This window comes from Myotis davidii, unplaced genomic scaffold (assembly GCF_000327345.1).
Source record: "Myotis davidii unplaced genomic scaffold, ASM32734v1 scaffold266, whole genome shotgun sequence".
Lineage (NCBI taxonomy): Eukaryota > Metazoa > Chordata > Mammalia > Chiroptera > Vespertilionidae > Myotis > Myotis davidii.
The window spans coordinates 2,301,172-2,318,466 of record NW_006300032.1 but is presented as its reverse complement, the minus strand read 5'-3'; the positions used below and the strand labels follow the sequence as shown (position 1 = coordinate 2,318,466).

Here is a 17,295-nt window from a genome sequence, read left to right as displayed (position 1 = left end):
TCCAGACCTGGCCCCTCCCCTCAGAAAGGGTCGTGATTCTGCTCCCATCTCTCCATCCTCATGGTTACGGGGACCACACCTAAGTCATACTTTGCTGAACACAGTGCCTGACAAGGTAGAGGCTCCCATGCCTACTGATCTCAGATCTTGACTATTCCACTTCAGTAGCCTCCCAGCTCCTCTCTCTGCCCACCGGTCTCTTCCTTTCTTGCCCCCCACTGGAACTCGTGCTTTTCTTATGATGGCAACAAAAGCCCCAACCTGTTACTCCATTCAAAAGTCTTTGTTGGTTTCTTCTTGCTTTAGGGCAGTGGTTCTCAACCTTCTGGCCCTTTAAGTACAGTTCCTCATGTTGTGACCCAACCATAAAATTATTTTCATTGCTACTTCATAGCTGTAATGTTGCTACTGTTATGAATCATAATGTAAATATCTGATATGTGGGATGGTCTTAGAACGACCCCTGTGAAAGGGTCGTTCGACCGCCAAAGGGGTCGTGACCCACAGGTTGAGAACCGCTGCTTTAGGGTGAAATTTGGGTTGTTCATTCACATTGCACACAGCGCCTTTTGTAATGTGTCCTGACCCTGTCTCCTCAACTCGTGTTCCATTGACGTTTCCACTCTTCCCTGAGCAGGCAGTGTTCTTCCACACCTCTTTACCTATGACATCAGCCAAGTTCCTAGACTTCCTTTGCCCAAATCTCTGCATTTGGAAGCTGTGTATAATCATAAAGCACCTACCTAATTCATAGGGTTGCCATGATTAAACAAGTGACTGTACATAAAATACTTAGAACATGGGAAAGTTCGTACCGCCAAAGGGGTCGTACCCAATTCATAGGGTTGCCATGATTAAACAAGTGACTGTACATAAAATACTTAGAACATGGCATGACTACTAATTCTAGTTTCCTCTTCTCTTTTTGGGGAGTCCAGGTCATCCTCTAGGACAGTGGTTCTCAACCTTCCTAATGCTGCGACCCTGTAATACAGTTCCTCATGTTGTGGTGACCCCCAACCATAAAATTATTTTTGTTGCTACTTCATAACTATAATATTGCTACTGTTATGAATCGTAATGTAAATATCTGATATGCAGGATGTATTTTCATTGTTACAAATTGAACATAATTAAAGCATAGTGATTAATCACAAAAACAGTATGTAATTATATATGTGTTTTCTGGTGGTCTTAGGCGACCCCTGTGAAAGGGTCGATCGACCACCAAAGGGGTCGTGACCCACAGGTTGAGAACCACTGCTCTAGGACTTAGAATGGCACCTAGGCTGTGATAACTTTCTCTGTCCATATCCTTCAGCTCCAAGCAAGGCAGGTGTGTGGGGGAGGCTTGGTGTGTTTGTGTACGGAATAGAGCATGGATAGATCATTGTAGAACAATATATATTCACAGAACAGAAGGTGACTTCTAATTAGGGGCTTTAAGATTTGATTTCACCGAAGAAGTAGGACCTGAAAACAAATTTCCTGTAGGCAGAACATACCAAGAATTGGCTATTGTTAAAGAAAATAACAATTTAAAAGACAAAATATTTCTTAACACATGATCCAGAATTATTATCAGTCAACATGCTGAAAATTATATAGAACAGTTTTATCAATTTATCTTCAATGTTTTATATACAGGTGTGCATATAGATTCCTACACTTATTCAACAAGGATTGAAACGAGACTGCATACCAGGAATGATTCTAGGTGCCTGACATTGTTGAGTAAAATAGACATGTTTGGTTTGTACCCTTGAGAGCTTACATCTTATCTGAAGAAGGGTAGGACTGATCCTTTCCATTGGCACACTGATAATAAAACTTACGCTAAAGAAGGCGTATTAGGAACATATTTGGTTCCCTGTGTTTCCTATTCTTAACCTTCAAAATCAAATTCATCATGTTTACATGTCAGCAACTCAGCTAAGTCTGTGTCCTGTCAGGATTTAATCTCAGGATATTTTTGCTTCTTTACTTTAAAATCTATGCTTTAAATTTTATTCTTTTTCCCCACTTAAAAAAATCTTCTAAAAAAATGTTTTTATTGATTTTAGAGAAAGAGAAAGTGAGAGGGAGAGAGAGAGAAACAGTTGGTTGACTGCCTCGTGCACCCCCCCACCCCCACCCATCCCCTTACTGGGGACTGAGCCCAAAACCCACGTATGTGCCCTGACCTGGAATTGAACAGGCCATCTCTCAGTGCACAGGATGACGCCCAACCAACTGAGCCACACTGGCCAGAGCTTTTTCCTCACTTTCCCAGCTCCTGCTTTTCTTTTTCATTTAATATTTTGGCTGTCTGTTCTTTTCCATCCCCAAACCTCCCATGTATCTCACTCAGATCTGACAAAGTTACTTTTCTGCTCAAACATCCTTCTAAGAATAATCTCCAAAGGTCTTAGGATGATGATCTACGAGGTTTTTCCTTCCGGCTGAGCCACACCTTCCTGAGCCCACGCTGTGCCTCACTGTGAAAACACTTTGCAGTTTGCGACTTCTGTTCTTTTTCGTATCCCTCCCCTTTCTCTGCCCAGCGAAACACTCTACATTCCAGACCCAACTCAGTTCACAGCCCTGATCTTGATTTAATCATGTACTCAGTGTCCCTACACACTTTGGTCCTGTCTCTGTTAAATCTCTTCCCAAGCTATAGAGAGGGAGTTACCAAAATGTTTGTCTCTTGCTTCAGACTGTAAGTCAATAGGGTCAAAACTACATTCATCCATCAGTTAGTGCCTGTCCTTTGCCCAAGGAGAGGAAGAAAGGCAAAATGTTCTAGAGAAAATGTCAAGTCTGGAAGGGAGGCTTCTGAGTGGCTTTCAGTGTGGCCCTCTGGCCAGCAGCAGCGGCAGCAGCATGGGAGCCAGTTAGAAACCGTACAGACTCTCAGACCCCCTCCCAGACCTCCTGAATCTGCATGTTAGCAAGATTCGTGTGCACGTTGAAGTTTGAGAAGCAGAGTTAGAGGACGGGAAGTGTGAATTCTGTATCTACCTGCCAGCAGATGGGCCGGATCCCTGCTCCTGGTTCTCCTTCCTGTGTGTGCGGAGGTGACACTGAGACCGGGAACTAGAGGAAGGGAATGCTGGGTTCAGGGGCTAAGCAGGTGGAGCTTTGAAACTCGGCTTTATCCAACTTCATTGTATCAGCTCCTGCTTTTCTTTTCAGACTGACAGCGCCGGTACTAAAACCATTCACGGTTATCTACGTTCTCCTTTGTAGGTCTTTCGATGGATTCTCTAGCGCCCAAAAGAATCAAGAACAACTTTTGACATTAGCAAGCGTTTTGAGGGAAGAAGGAAAAGTTTTCGATGAAAAGGTTTACTACACTGCAGGCTACAACAGTCCTTTTAATTTGCTTAATAGAAATAATGAAGTGTGGCTGATTCAGAAAAATGAACCCTCCAAAGAAAATGAATGAGAAAATGAAAAGAAGTAGCATCGCCAGGGGCTGAACTCTAATATAGACATTAACACACCCAGAAGTAAAATGTGTGTCTAGTATCTTCTCCTTGAGAATACACATATGACTTGAGCCTACTTCCAATGTGCCTTTTTAATGCTTGAAGCTTTATCAAGATACACAGATAATAGGGGACAACATTCTATGAACATGGAAATGGTCATAGTCCTGGTGGTCTTTAGTTCTATGAGGCTCCAGGGAAATATCATGTTACTTCCCCTTCTTCTCTGTATCATAACCATGTTGCTTTTTTCTACTGGATCCATGTCAATTGGATGTTATCCCCTCCAGACAGTAGCAATAAATCTTCTCTGTATCGTAATGATGTTGCTTTTTTCTACTGGATCCGTGTCAATTGGATGCTATCCCTCCAGACAGTAGCAATACAAACGTTAAAGATTTACCTTGTGTGGCACTACTGGACTGTCCAGCTTAGAGAGGTGAAGTTAGGGTTGGACACAAAGAATTGAACTGTCATTTGCAGCCGCTGTTACATTCTGTTGATTCCTCCTCCCCATCTGCCCAAACTCACAGAGTACCCAAAAGTTTTGATAATATTTTGTGGCAAAGATTAAATTTATAAGATTAGGGACTTCCTATCTAATTTTGATATTCAGTAAAGGTATGTTTTTCCTGAACAAATGTATACAAACGTGTAATTTTAAAATTCACTTCAATTTTTAAATGATTTCGTGTAGTCTTTCTGGAGGTCCTGTAAAAATGACTAATAAAAGACTGGGATGCCCCAAAATCAAGGAGGTTGACATTATCACCTGTGTTGGAAACTGCTTGTCCTGGGAAGATGTCACATTCAGGTGCCTAGAAGCCTGTTGTGGGGAAGGGCATTAGCTTTGCTGTGGGATCCTGGGGGGTTGACGGTTGCAAGTTGGACCTCAGTAACTTCCAATAATTAGAGCTGCCCACGAATGACACTTGTTCCATTTCCCAGCACTGGGTGGTTTAAGTGGGGACCACATGATCATTTACATAGGAGATCTGAGTATCCAATGGTTGGGAGGGTGGGGCCAGAGGTTGCTTAAGGTCCCTTCAACACCAACATCATATACTATCCCTTAAAATTGATGTCCCTAATCTGCATACAATCGACTAACGTACCTACAGTTAGCTACGGATTGTCTTCTAGGTGTATCATCCCAAGTGCTTTACCTGAATTACCAGATTCAGTGCTGTGTGCCACGTGGCAGCATCTGTTTTACAGACGAGGACACTGAGGCACAGATGGTAGGTCACATGCCTCAGAGGAAACTAAGGACGGAGGCTGATGGGAGCCTAGGCAGCTGACTCCTCCGTCCATGCTGTTAACCGCTATGCCCCACTGGCAGGTAGCGGGCAAGAGCGGGCTAGGGCCGTCTGGAGGTGTTCTTGCATATTACATGCATAATCATTGTGATGATAACTTCAGACATACCTTTTAGACTGTAATTTTTGATAGAAAACTAGCTAGATTTCTGGTTCTGGAATTATTATGGGTATAAATTTTAAAATCCCAGGCAATTATTTTCCAAAGGTATCTGTTTACATTGACTGATTCTTTGCATGTTTATGCTTGCCAAGAAGACATAAAAATTTTTTTAATTCATTTATCATCCCCAACTAGAGACTACCTTCTAGCCCTCCTGACGAATGTCCACAATACCAGCCTCTATTGGTAAGAGGTAACTATTTCTAACACTTCCCCTACAGTCCTATATAAAATAGGCATCTCTTATGCAATAAATCCCACTTTACATAAGCATATTCCTGGTCACTCAGATATTTTTGGAATCTGAAACATGTTCAATAAAAAATCAATTTCATACTAAAGTCCAGGTATCCCATTTTCCCTTCCTCTCCCATAATGCATAAACCAAAACATTTTCCAGCACTGATCAATCCGAGAGTAATTTTCATGGCAGTGAGTCAGTTATTGTAATGATGTAGGTGGCATGATTACAAGGTATCCCTTATGTCAACTTCTCTTTTGAGATGTTTATTCTCATATCTGTAGGAAATTCATGTCTGGACTTTTACTTAAGCTAAACCTTCTACCTTTGCTGTTGGGCTAATTCGTGCTCCACCGATTAGCCCCTTTCCTTTCCTCATCAGGCTCTCCCTTTCCACACACTCTAATCACTCTGACCACAGCCCACCAGTGGAATGTGTAGCTTGTAAACAAGGCTACGAACCAAGCCAAGTTACATCATTCCTCTTCTTAAAAACCTTTGTTATTCCCCAGCACTACAAAACAAATCCTAATTTTTTAAAATGATATCCCAGGCCCTCTACAGTCTTACTCCAGGTGACCATTGTAGTATCAAGTCCCACTCTATTTTACTAGAGACTTCTTTTAGCTACACGGCTTCCTCTAAACACTTTGCCTCTGTGTCCTTGCTCAGGTTATTTCTTCAGTCTGGAATGACTTTCTTCTGCCAACTCCCTATGCTGGGTGAGATCCTCCTCATCTGAAGTCTTAGCTCAGGTTCACCACAGCCAATGCCATGACATCTTCCTCTGAGAACCATCTCTCTCACCTGCAAAGTCAGTGAAAAATACTTACCCAGTGAGCCTGGAGGTGGACAGCCCAAGGTGTTCTCACTGGACCAGGCTCCTCTGCCTTCCACACCCTGTGGCTCCATCCTTATTGGTGCTTCAGCTTGCAAGAGCACTGTTCCTCCTCCAGCTTCCCATCCGCTCCAGGGAGAAGAGGGGCGAGGAAGCCACAAGAGGGATGGCACCTCCATGTGGAAAGCAACTTCCCAGGCAACAGTGGGGCGAGGGGTCTGGTATGCCAGCCGGGTGCATTGCCAGCCTGAACCAATTCCAGGTGTTCTGTTTGTAAAGGAAACACATGCCAGCCGGGGTCCCAGCAGGATTTGCCCTGAATGTTCTTCCCCTTCCTCTGCTCCCACACTGATCTGTTTTACAGAATAGCCCATTGTTGATGCCTCTCTTCACTAGCTTTGAAGTTCCTTAATGAGATCTCATCCACATTTTTCTATCTTAGAACTTCCTCATCCTCATCTAGGACATGAGATGTATTTAATAAAGGGCTTTTTTTTCCCTTCATTGCTGAACATGCACTACAGATGTGCTCTAGTCTTTGTTCTGTAACTAAAGGTGGGCCTGTGTGGAAGGTAGTTTAAAGCAACTCACTGAAAGAAACTAGATTATAGTAACTGAACAGCTTATTACAGAAAAAAGAGACCTCAAAAAGCAGGTCCATGCTTTATCCAAAACTCCCTTCCCTCCTCCCCCAACAATATCCTAATAGCTGCCAAAGTAAAGTATCCTACCTTGTTCATCTCATGACAGAATCTCAGCAATACACATAATTACTCATATTCACCTAATGGGCAGAAAACACATTAAAACAGACCCAATAAAGCCAATCTCCAGCTTCACTAGTCCTCCCAGGAGGCCACCAGAGCTGGGTGTGGTGGTGGGTGGGGAGTACGATAGAGATACAGATACATGACCTTTCTTTCTTATCATTGTGATTCTCCACAAACACACAGACTCATCCACACATGAGAAGCAATGGTTTCAATCAATATTCTTCAGAAACAGGAGGGCAGAAATCAGACCAAAGTTGAGGCTGCTTCCAACAGACAATCCAAGTAGGTATTTCTTTCTCTCCCAACTTTTAGAAAAACTACAGTGGAAATCATTTAGGCCTGGGGCTTCTGTCTATGACGATCTGGCACTTAAGGTCTCAGGGTAGAACGAAGGGTCAAGTCTACCCTCATTGAGTTTTTAGTATGACCTGGTCCGTTAACTGTAGCTGGCCCTGAGGAATACAGCAGTAAAACTAAAGATGCCCTATGGTTCAGGCAGGAATCTAGATTCTTGTTTCCCCGTATGTCATCCATGCCTGGACGCCATTCTTGCATCTCTCCACATCACATCATCTGTACTATTAGTCAATACATTATTCGTATTTTATTCAAAAGTCCCTGGGACATCGTTTAGAGTTGTTTGTCTGGATGTGCCAACATATTTGAGGTGGCACAATCCAGAGTCTGGGATGTTCTAACTCCTCTCTGTTGGGTCCCACCTCCCACGGGCACCGTCTGGTCTTCACTGCTCTTCTGTTTGCATCCAGCAAAGCACTCAACAGCTCTGCACATTGCTCAAAAACCCATGTACTCACAAAAAGAAATAATGTTCAAATATTTCCTTTGCAATTGTTTTATTCAAAGCAAATTAAAAAACCTAATATATTTTCCTTTAAAAAAGGGTTTTAAAAAATATATATTTTATTTTTTACAGAGAGGGAGAGGGATAGAGTTAGAAACATTGATCAGCTGCCTCCTGCACACCTCCCACGGGGATGTACCAGCAACCAAGGTACATGCCCTTGACCAGAATCGAACCTGGGACCTTTCAGTCCACAGGCCAACACTATCCATTGAGCCAAACCGGTTAGGGCTAAAAATGGGGTTTTTAAAAAATAGTTTTATAATTAGTGTTGATGTTGCTTATCTTATCCTCAACATATTTGATTTGTATATTAAGTTAAAGTTCTTGATAGCCATGTACATTCTAATCTTTTCTAGGTACCTATGAGATTTCATATCCAAAAGCCAACACTACTTTTCTAAAATTAAGAAGAAAAAAAGTCCTTGTTCCCCATGTAGTAGACAGTTGCTCCAACAGGTAAAAAAATCCTTTGCTTTTGGCCAAATGACGGGTCTTGATTTCTGTTGTGTGAAACAAAGTGTTTTTTGTTTTTTTCAGAGAATGGAAGGAGCCTTAATTCTTTAGGGTTGGTTTTCTTGTTTGTTTGTTTTTGTCTCAAAGATGTGTCTAAAGTGGGTATCTGAACATTACGATGATTTGGCCTGTGCGGTCCAACTTTGAGATGGTATTTTCACATCAGGGAAGATGACATTAGGCAGCTGTCTTGTATGTAATCCACGCATCTCAGCGTTGCCACCTTAGGTCCCTCTAATGAAGAAGACAAGACTCCGATTTTATTTCACCAACAAATCAAGTACATGGCAGTCAGGACGGTGTGGGGGGGAGGGGTCACAAGAACATGACATAAAAATAAATACTTTACACACGTTTTCCCATGTCTAAAAGTGTTAACATTCTAACTGAAGAAGATTGGAAGGTAATTACCTAACTCAATTATTTATAAAAAATATAAACACACACAAACCACGTGATGCAAAAAAAATCTTTTTAATCTAAAAACTCATTTCCCAGGGCTAATTCATTGCCAAGCCCTACCAATTTTTATCAGTTTATTAGACTAACAAGAGCTATTCAGCATTTTCATCAAAGTAAGATAATATATAATAGATTTCGATAAACCTTTCTCAGTGAGGATATGATACTGCAGGCAGTTCAAGGAAAAATAGCCATAACTTTTTCTTTGGTGTAACCAAAAGGATATCCAAAAGTTAGCAAATGTTGACGTTTCAAGTGATAAGAAATTGCCAAATGGACGTTTAAACTCTGGTAAAAACAGTTGTACAAGGAAAAGCTCCACCCACAGTTCTGTAGTGCAAGTTTTCAAATTTCATTCTGAAAAATAAGTTTATTTCATAAGCAGGAAACAAATTGCAGCAGTGTATCACTCGCTCCTCTGCCTTCTCTCTCTCTCTCTGCATGTGCACACCCTCATTTCAGTTCTCGAAGGTCCCCGCTATAAAGGAGGAAATTACCCACGTTTCTAACAATCGGGCTGAGAGTTGTGTCTGTGGCTGCACGGCAGCAGGCTCCGACTACAGCGTGTCCCTTCCACATGTTGGTCATTTTTACAAAAAAGAAACAAAGCCTTTTTTCCCCCAGAAAAAAAGTACCTGAACCCATTAGTCACTTAGCCCTTTCCCCACCTTCCGGGTTAACCACGAAAGCACACCTGTGCGTATACCCATGCGTTCTGTGCACTCAGAACCAGCAAATCTACCACCTCGTCCTCGAAGCCATGGTCCTCTCCCTTCTGGAACGCACTCATTTCCACACATACTTTCAAAGCGTCGCCACCTAGTCCAGAAGCTTCCACTACTCTACCTGTGTCTTTTTCTCCTCATATATCTGTACATGCTGTGTGTCTGTGTATTTTCTTAAACATAAAAAGTGCTCAAAATGCACACATACACACCTATTCACACACACCCAACGTTTAACAACAACAAAAAAAAGATCTTCCCCAGGAAGCACTTTCAGAAGTTAAGCTTCTACTTGCTTTTAAGCCACAGGGCGAGTGCCAAGTGAGTCCAAGTGACCCGCATCCACTGCCGGCATGGCAGTGCCCGGGTCCACAGCACACACCAGGGCGGGATCCCTGGGCAGACAGGGAAGGGTTCCTCAGGCTCCCTAGAGCGATGGGTTGTGCATCTCCCGCACGTCACCTGGGAGATCCCATCCTTGCCCCTAACTTGCTTCCCTCAGAGGACCCCCGCACTGTTCCGACGGGCCCCTGCCCTGGGCACTGGTTGTCCCATCTGTGGGGCCACATGGCAGGCTGCCCCTATCCATGTCATCCCCGACCAGTCCGTCCAGGGAACAGCCCCTTGCAGCGCCCAGGACACGGCGAGCCCTGGTGTCCACGGGCTCCGTGGCCTCCCCTTCGCCTTCCGAGATGACGGTCATGGGGCTGCTCTGGATCCGGTTCCGCAGGCTGTACCTGCTGCTGGCTGCGGAAGGTGGGGTTCGACTGCGGCCGTACCTGGGGCCGGAAAAGGACAGACTCCGAGGCATCAAGCCTTCGTTCCTGGCCCACTCCTCCTGGGCCCTTCTGTTCTTGCTCGGGGAACAGCTGGACGGGCTGTCGGGAGCGTCTGGCGCGGGCTCCGACCTTGACCTCTGGAACCTAGGGTCTGTGTTCTTGAGCATCTCGGCGGCGGACATGCGGGCACTGGTGTCTGACCGACTCCCCTTTTTCAGCAGCAGAGCTTTGAAGTTGTCACTGCTGGTGCTGCTCTTGCGGACACTTCTCTGGATCGATCCCACCTGCTTTGGGGAGGCCAGGCTGGGGGCAGCACCGGTGGGCGTCACTGGCGGGGAGGGAGAATGGTTTCTGGTGTGGTCGTCCTCTGAATCTTTACGGCCAAGGACTTTCCTCTTGGATCTGAGATTTAATAACATTAAGATAAAGTTAATTCCAAATGGGCCACTGGATGTCAGCCACAACCACCATGCTCATCTTACTGCACATTCAGGTCACCATCTATGTAAACCTCCACACACCCATGCACAAGAATAGTTCATTGTGTTTACCATGTGTGCCCATGACCCAGCTATCATTATTAACTGATGGCCTCTCTTCTTTAAACTCCACCCTCACTGGATTATTCTGAAACAAATCTCAGACATAATAACTGGATAGGACCATTACTAAAGTTTTTTAAAAAATATTTACTTTATTGATTTTTTACAGAGAGAAGGGAGAGAGAGATAGAGAGTTAGAAACATCAATGAGTGAGAAACATCGATCAGCTGCCTCCTGCACACCCCCTACTGGGGATGTGCCCGCAACCAAGGTACATGCCCTTGACCGGAATCGAACCTGGGACCTTTCAGTCCGCAGGCTGATGCTCTAGCCACTGAGCCAAACCGGTTTCGGCTAAAGTTTTTAATAACTGTCATTTCTAATTTAATTCTCCTACATTGGACTGAGCCTGACTGGATTTCATGGTGCTGGCAATGAAAAGGCCTAACAGCCAATTTCCAGAATACCCTACCCCTCTACTGAGAAGGGCCCCCACCCAGGTTCTAGAACAATTCGACAAGAGTTTGACATAAAACCAGTCTTCCTTGGCTCTTACTGGGCCATGTGTCAACTCCTATAAGTCCAATGGTCCAGAAAACAACAGCGAACCTCCCACGCCATGTCCTGTTTTGTGACTCATGTCAGAGAACTTCTAGCTGATCAGGAAAATGTGGGGCTGTGGAGAGAGCATGAGAGAGGAGGGGCCTTCAGGGAGAGTGAAATGTTTCCTGCAGGTATTTCTTGTCCTCAGTCGCTAAGAACCTCCCTGTTCCATGTGTTTTCTGCTGAGAGTGAGTCAGAGATAATAAAGCAGATGAGCCAAGTGGCCCCTTGCCGGTCTTTTCATAACAACAATTCAGTGTGCCAGGAATCCGTTAGCCAAGTACAGGTGGACTTGCTTTAAGGAAACGTGGTACATCTAGTGAATAAAGATGCAGGAATATTTATTTTTCTGCTATAAAATTCTAGAATATGCAGCAGGGAAAGGTTGAGAGGATGCTATCTGTACACACAGATCAAGGGTCGAAACTGAGCACTACCAACTTCTAGCTGTGTGACCTTGGGCCATTACTCATCTATACCGCACCTCGGTGTTCATACTTGTAAAATGGGGATGATGATATCAGCCTCACAGGTTTGTGAGGATTCCACGAGATAAAGAATCTGTGGAGTCACATGGACCTGGGTGCACTCCCAGTGCTTAAAGCGACCTTGTTCAGTTACCTTGGGCAACTTAAAATTTCTGGTCCTGTTTCCTATATGGAAAAGGGGAATAACAGCAGATAGCACATAATTCAGCGATCAAGATGGATGCAATATCAGCCATAAAATGTCAGGCACAGAGAAGGTGCTTAATAAACCTTTGAGTGTCACTTAGAAAATCTAATTTCCCTTCCTGCCTCTAGGTCAGACTTCAGTGCTGTTTTCATGTGACCTGCACAGCAAGGCATGGGGGAGGGTGGGCCATGATGGCTGTCCTGGGTTTGATGCTCCCAGGGTCCTCTCCCTGCTTCTGGCCAAAAAGGAGCCACCAAAGTGGAAAACAGGAAGTAGTGAGGACGCAATTCAGAGGCTGAAAGGTGGCCAGACCTGATGTGGCACCAGCCCCTTTGGGAATGCAGAGCCTGCCTATGGTATCTAGGTCCAATGGTCCTGCTCAGCTGTCAATAAAAGCAATGCCCTAGACCAGTGGTTCTCAGCCTTCCTCATGCCGCGGCCCTTTCATACAGTTCCTCATGTTGTGGTGACCCCCAAGTTCATTGTTACAAATTGAACATAATTAAAGCATAGTGATTACTCAAAAAAACAGTATGTAATTATATATGTGTTTTCCAATGGTCTTAGGCGACCCCTGTGAAAGGGTCGTTCGACCCCCAAAGGGGTCGCGACCCACAGGTTGAGAACCGCTGTTCTAGAGTAAATTAATGAGCGATGGACAGAAACCATAGAAATACTAACATCTTTGAATTGTAGAGCTGGAAAGGACTTCAGATGGTTTGGTCTGACCAAAGAAGGTGCCTGAGGTCTAAAGAGTGAAGTCACACGGCTGAATTACAAGAACTGGGACCTGATGCGGTATTTTTCCATTTATAGCACATGGCTTCACAATTTCTACAGGTTGCCCCTCCAAAAGCAGCTTTGCCCATCCCATTTTTGCAGGTACTGGTTTGTGATGTCATTTTTTTGTTTGGTTTTTCAACAAAGAGGATGTGCCGAACGCCACACAACAACCCACAGCTATCCTTGATTAAAACTATGGCCTTTAACTGCAGATTCAGAATTAAGAGAAGGGATGTAAATTTATAAAAAGTAGTGCTGTTTTTCAAGAACAGCTGTCCTCTAAAATGAGAATTAAGTCTAAACATTTGAATTCTCTTTTATATTGTGTGTGTATTTTTAAAGAAGATGGCTGTAAAAGGTGCTTAAACAGTTAACTCTGGCTTGAAAACTAATTACTTCAATGAATATAAAAATTTCACACCTCAACTGGTGTGCTACATGTTCCATCTGGCTTCCAATCTGAAGGGAATTTATTTGCATTCTGAAACTTGAAAGCTGTGTTTCAATTTAGATATTCTTTACTTTGAACTATTAGCTTAGGTACTGAAGGGGATATAAAATAAAGCCCTAAAAATCACAAACTTTAGGTGGATTTGGATTATGTCTGCTAATATACTGTCTGTGCTAAAATAAAAACCAGCACATGTCCTTGGCTTTCTCTTTACAATCCTATTCTACGTGGCCTTTACGGCTTCCATGCACACACAGGATAATTCAGACAGGCCAATTCCTACATCTGCTGTAGACATAATTATAATTACGCTCTAGATATAATTCTCTAGTAAGAGAAACCTCAAATTTTTCAGGGCCTCAAGAAGGTTGCTAAAATAAAATATAGAGAAGATCTTTGGCATATTTTTAGGAAAAGCATGCTGTAATTTGGGCCCACAACAGTTGGGTTCTCACTGAGACCAAGTATTTAGTACACAGAGTGGCCAAGCAACACATCTTCCTTGCGGACTGCTGTTATAAATACATACGCCTGCACAGTTAGCAACCCAGTGCATTCCATACTAAATGAAAGCCGTCGAGTCTTGGAACAACTTCCAAACAGTTAAATACCAATTGGTTTCATTTAATTCAGAAAATATTTATTGAGTGCTTATTATGTATCTAGCATGGTTAGTCTTAGAAACAGCTGTGTAAGCCTCTAGACATGCCATTAAAGTTGATTTCAAAGATTGCATCATTGTTCGTTTCGCTGTTTCAAGAAATAATTTGGTAACTACCTTTTTATTCCTAATGATATCAAAGAGAACAGTCAGACAAGGAACAGTCTGTGGAACAGAATGTTAAAGGAACAGTCTGGGGGGTCTTTTGGGATATTATACTAATACTAGAGCCAAGAGGTAAAAAATATAATTCTTCACAAACACCTTAATTTGCCAGCTTGTTTTTTCTCTCTCCCAAATTAGGTGTTTATGTGTTGCATGAGGAATTTCAGGTAGGGACAGCCCAATGCTTTTCATCGCATGCAATAGTTTTTGTTATATTCCAAGAATCGGGAAAATGGTCATACACAAGGTTAGTCCCACATCAGGATTTTTTGTTTCCGGAGGGAAAAAAGGAACCTTGATTCAGGGCAATACAAGATTTTGGAAGGATAAGGGCACGTGTAAGAGTGATCTGAAAATACTGCGGTGGAGAAGTTTAGGAAGAAGCAAAGGTTTTATAGAAAGTACTTGCACAGATACAATCTTAATAGTTTTTACAATGTCACTGTTGTGAGAGCACTTGGCTGTTCACAACCAGAAAAATGAGGCAGTAAGTAAAACTTTAGTGTTAAGTTCTATTCACTCAAGGTGACCACATCTGAAAAGTATAATAGTACAGGCAGTTCTTTTAAAAATGTTTATTCTTTATTTTTTCAAACCCAGTAATCTCTGAGGCCAGTAGGTGGCACCAGCAGCATACAGTAAAGCAAGTAGATTTAATTCCTTTTGCTCCTGCTTAAAAAAGATGTACTCTCTTATTGAAACATGTAAGCAGCCGAAGAAATTGCACTACAAATTCCTGGTTTTTCTGTAAAATAAACAACAACAATGCTGCGCCATTAGGAAGTTCCTGTCCTGTAGCGCTAGTCTGTGCATCTCACGTCCACAGAACACAGCCTTCCTCCCCTGGACTGGACCAGGGCTGCTCTAATCCAGCTCCTACATACCCTGTCATATGACTGACACAGTGCACTCCTGGCCAGCAAGAGCAGCGCTGACCAGAGGCATCACACTGAGCCTCTGGTCCCTATGTCATCATAAAAATTAGTGGAACACAGTAAAACAGAAACCGGAGTCCGAGGAAATAAAAACATAGAAACACCTGAAAATAAATCAAGTTAATGAAAATAATCCAGTTAATGAAACCTAATTGGGTGACAGAAGAAACCTCAAGAAAGGAATATAAATTGAGGAACCATTTGGAAGAGGGGGACTCAAAAAGGAGAAGGAAATAGGAGGAGTTTTGGGTACCTGTGAATAGCTGCGAAGAGGTCTTCTGTGGTCCGGGGTCTACTGGGGGTCATCACCTCATCACTCCCTTCTTCCTTAAGGAAGTCAAAGACCTCTGGGGAAGAGCCAGCCGCGCCGGACTCCGGCACCCGAGCTATGGAGAAGCAAGCAGCAAACACAAGATTCACAAGTGACTTGAATTTCAGTCTTTCGCCAAGCTCCCAGTATGCTTCCCTGTCATTCCTGACAACGTGAGAACCACAGGACAGGCAATGGGGTTTGATATTTTACAAATACGGGGGCATGCTGGCCAAAGCTCTTTCTTTTGTGTTCAAGTCTAGATCTCCCAATGAAGCTCTTAAATCGTGTTGTAACATTACTTTGTGGCTCTCCAGAAGGGAGAATGCTCAGTGCTATTTAATACCCAGCCTGCTGCAGACCACCACCCCCTCCACCCCTCTGTTCTCTGTCCTTCTGTAAGCTCTACCCTTAGATCTAGATTTTTTTTTTTAACATTTCACACAATGCCAAGCTATTAACCTAAGTGTGAGGCAGCACAGGAAACCGACTGCTGGCTCTAACGTGCACACGCACCAGCCCTGCCTGCCTCGGCTGCACATGGCCGGAGAGGAACAAGAGAGAAAACCAGACTCACGCCCTGGGTCCTGCAGAGCCGGGCAGCTCTCCTCCTCATGGCCCCCGTGGTCCACGCTGTTCTCGGTGCCTGGCTCCTCCTGCCTGGGGGCTGGCGAGGCACTGGGCTGCACCATGGAGGCATTGGCTTCCCTTCTGCCTGGGGACGTGGGTCCTGCAGCTCCTCCCTCAAGAACCGAGCTGCCGGAGGAGTCGGTCTCATCAGAACCAGCCGGGGCTGCACCAGTCTCGTTGGCCTCTCCCCTCGTGGGGCTGGGCGCCGCTCCACTCACGTTCTCTGCTGGCTCCACTGTGCAATCTCTCTGCGGAGGTGGCACCACCAGGAACAGTTTGGGCTTCTTCGAAATGGGGGGTGGCTTCTTGCTGGGCGAAGGTCCGGGTGCCCTCTGGAGCGGGGCGGCCCCGGGGACCGGCCCGGCCTCTGCCTCCCCGGCACTGCCCGGGCTGCGGCTCCGGCGGCCACGCTCGGCTGCACCGTCCCGGTGACCCTGACTCATGATCTTGGCAGGAGTCGGAAGCGGGCTTGTCACGGAGGCAGGCTGGCTTTCACTCTCCATTTCATTTATGCTATTTCGGGATTTCAGCAAGGCAGATGGCTTTAAATGATACTGGGGCACCGGCGGAGTTCGTTTTTCCTGAGATGCTGGTTCAGATAGCGGTGCTCCCTGGGTTCCTGAGTTCCTTCTCACCGGCCTGAGCTGCACCGTCTGCAGGGCCTCGGCGGTGATCAGGGGCAGGGGAGGCCTGCCGCCCTCCTCTGTGGTCCCCGGGGGTCTGCAGGCCTCCTGGGGGGAGGTTGGCTGGCTAGATTTTTTGAATGAAGGCCTGGCATCTTTCATCAATTTGGGGTCGAGTGGCGGGGCAGGAGGAGGGACCGAGGAGGGTAAAGACGGTGGAGGGGGTAGCACCGGGGCAGGTGAGCCCAGAAGGGGGCTCCGGGCGGTGGCGGGAGGAGGAAAGCCTGCATCTGGAGAACAGAAGGGAGAGAGAACCTCTGGGGGTGGAGGGGGGAACAGGGGAGACCGAGGCAGAGGGCCCTCGGGGGAGTCTGCTGAAGGCGGCGGAGGAGGGAGGAAAGGAGACTTGTCCGCAGGACATGGAGAGGAAGGAGAGGGAAGAGAAGGGGCAGCAGGCAGAGAGGCCGGCGCCGAGTCCAGCCTCTTCACCGTCCCGCCTCCCTCCGTGGACGTATTAGAGGACAGGGACGTGGACGACGAGGAGATGGAGAGCGAAGACACCAGGGAGGACTTCCTCTCCGGAACCTTGGGCTTGGGCTTGCCCTTCCCATTGGCTGGCGACATGGACTTTAAAAACACAGGCACGGGGGTGAGCGCGGTGGGCGTGTTGGACTGGCTGGAATACCCGCTGGATGGGGAGGTGACTCGGTGGGCCTTCTCGGGCGACGTGGTCTTTGGTTTGACGGAGCCGCCGGGCAGGGGGGG

At 45.3% G+C, this 17,295-nt stretch overlaps 2 protein-coding genes across 3 annotated transcripts in view; one reads left to right on the top strand and one right to left on the bottom strand.

Annotated features, from left to right (window-relative positions):
• The window catches only part of HEBP2 (heme binding protein 2), a 6,133-nt gene extending 2,356 nt beyond the window's left edge, over positions 1–3,777 (top strand). Inside the window, exon 3 of one of the 2 annotated variants that reach the window (XM_015572076.1) lies at positions 3,178–3,777. In XM_015572076.1, the coding sequence (XP_015427562.1) occupies positions 3,178–3,430 (253 nt within the window). In that variant the 3' untranslated portion in view covers positions 3,431–3,777. The remainder of the gene's footprint in view (positions 1–3,177) is intronic. The other variant, XM_015572077.1, reaches the window with a different exon arrangement.
• A 5,783-nt stretch (positions 3,778–9,560) lies between these two features.
• NHSL1 (NHS like 1) overlaps positions 9,561–17,295 on the bottom strand; it is a 119,276-nt gene continuing 111,541 nt past the window's right edge. The window contains exons 7-9 of the mRNA XM_015572058.1: positions 15,855–17,291; positions 15,221–15,353; positions 9,561–10,553 (exon numbers count right to left, since the gene is read on the bottom strand). Of these exons, the coding sequence (XP_015427544.1) occupies positions 9,857–10,553; positions 15,221–15,353; positions 15,855–17,291 (2,267 nt within the window). The 3' untranslated portion in view covers positions 9,561–9,856. The remainder of the gene's footprint in view (positions 10,554–15,220; positions 15,354–15,854; positions 17,292–17,295) is intronic.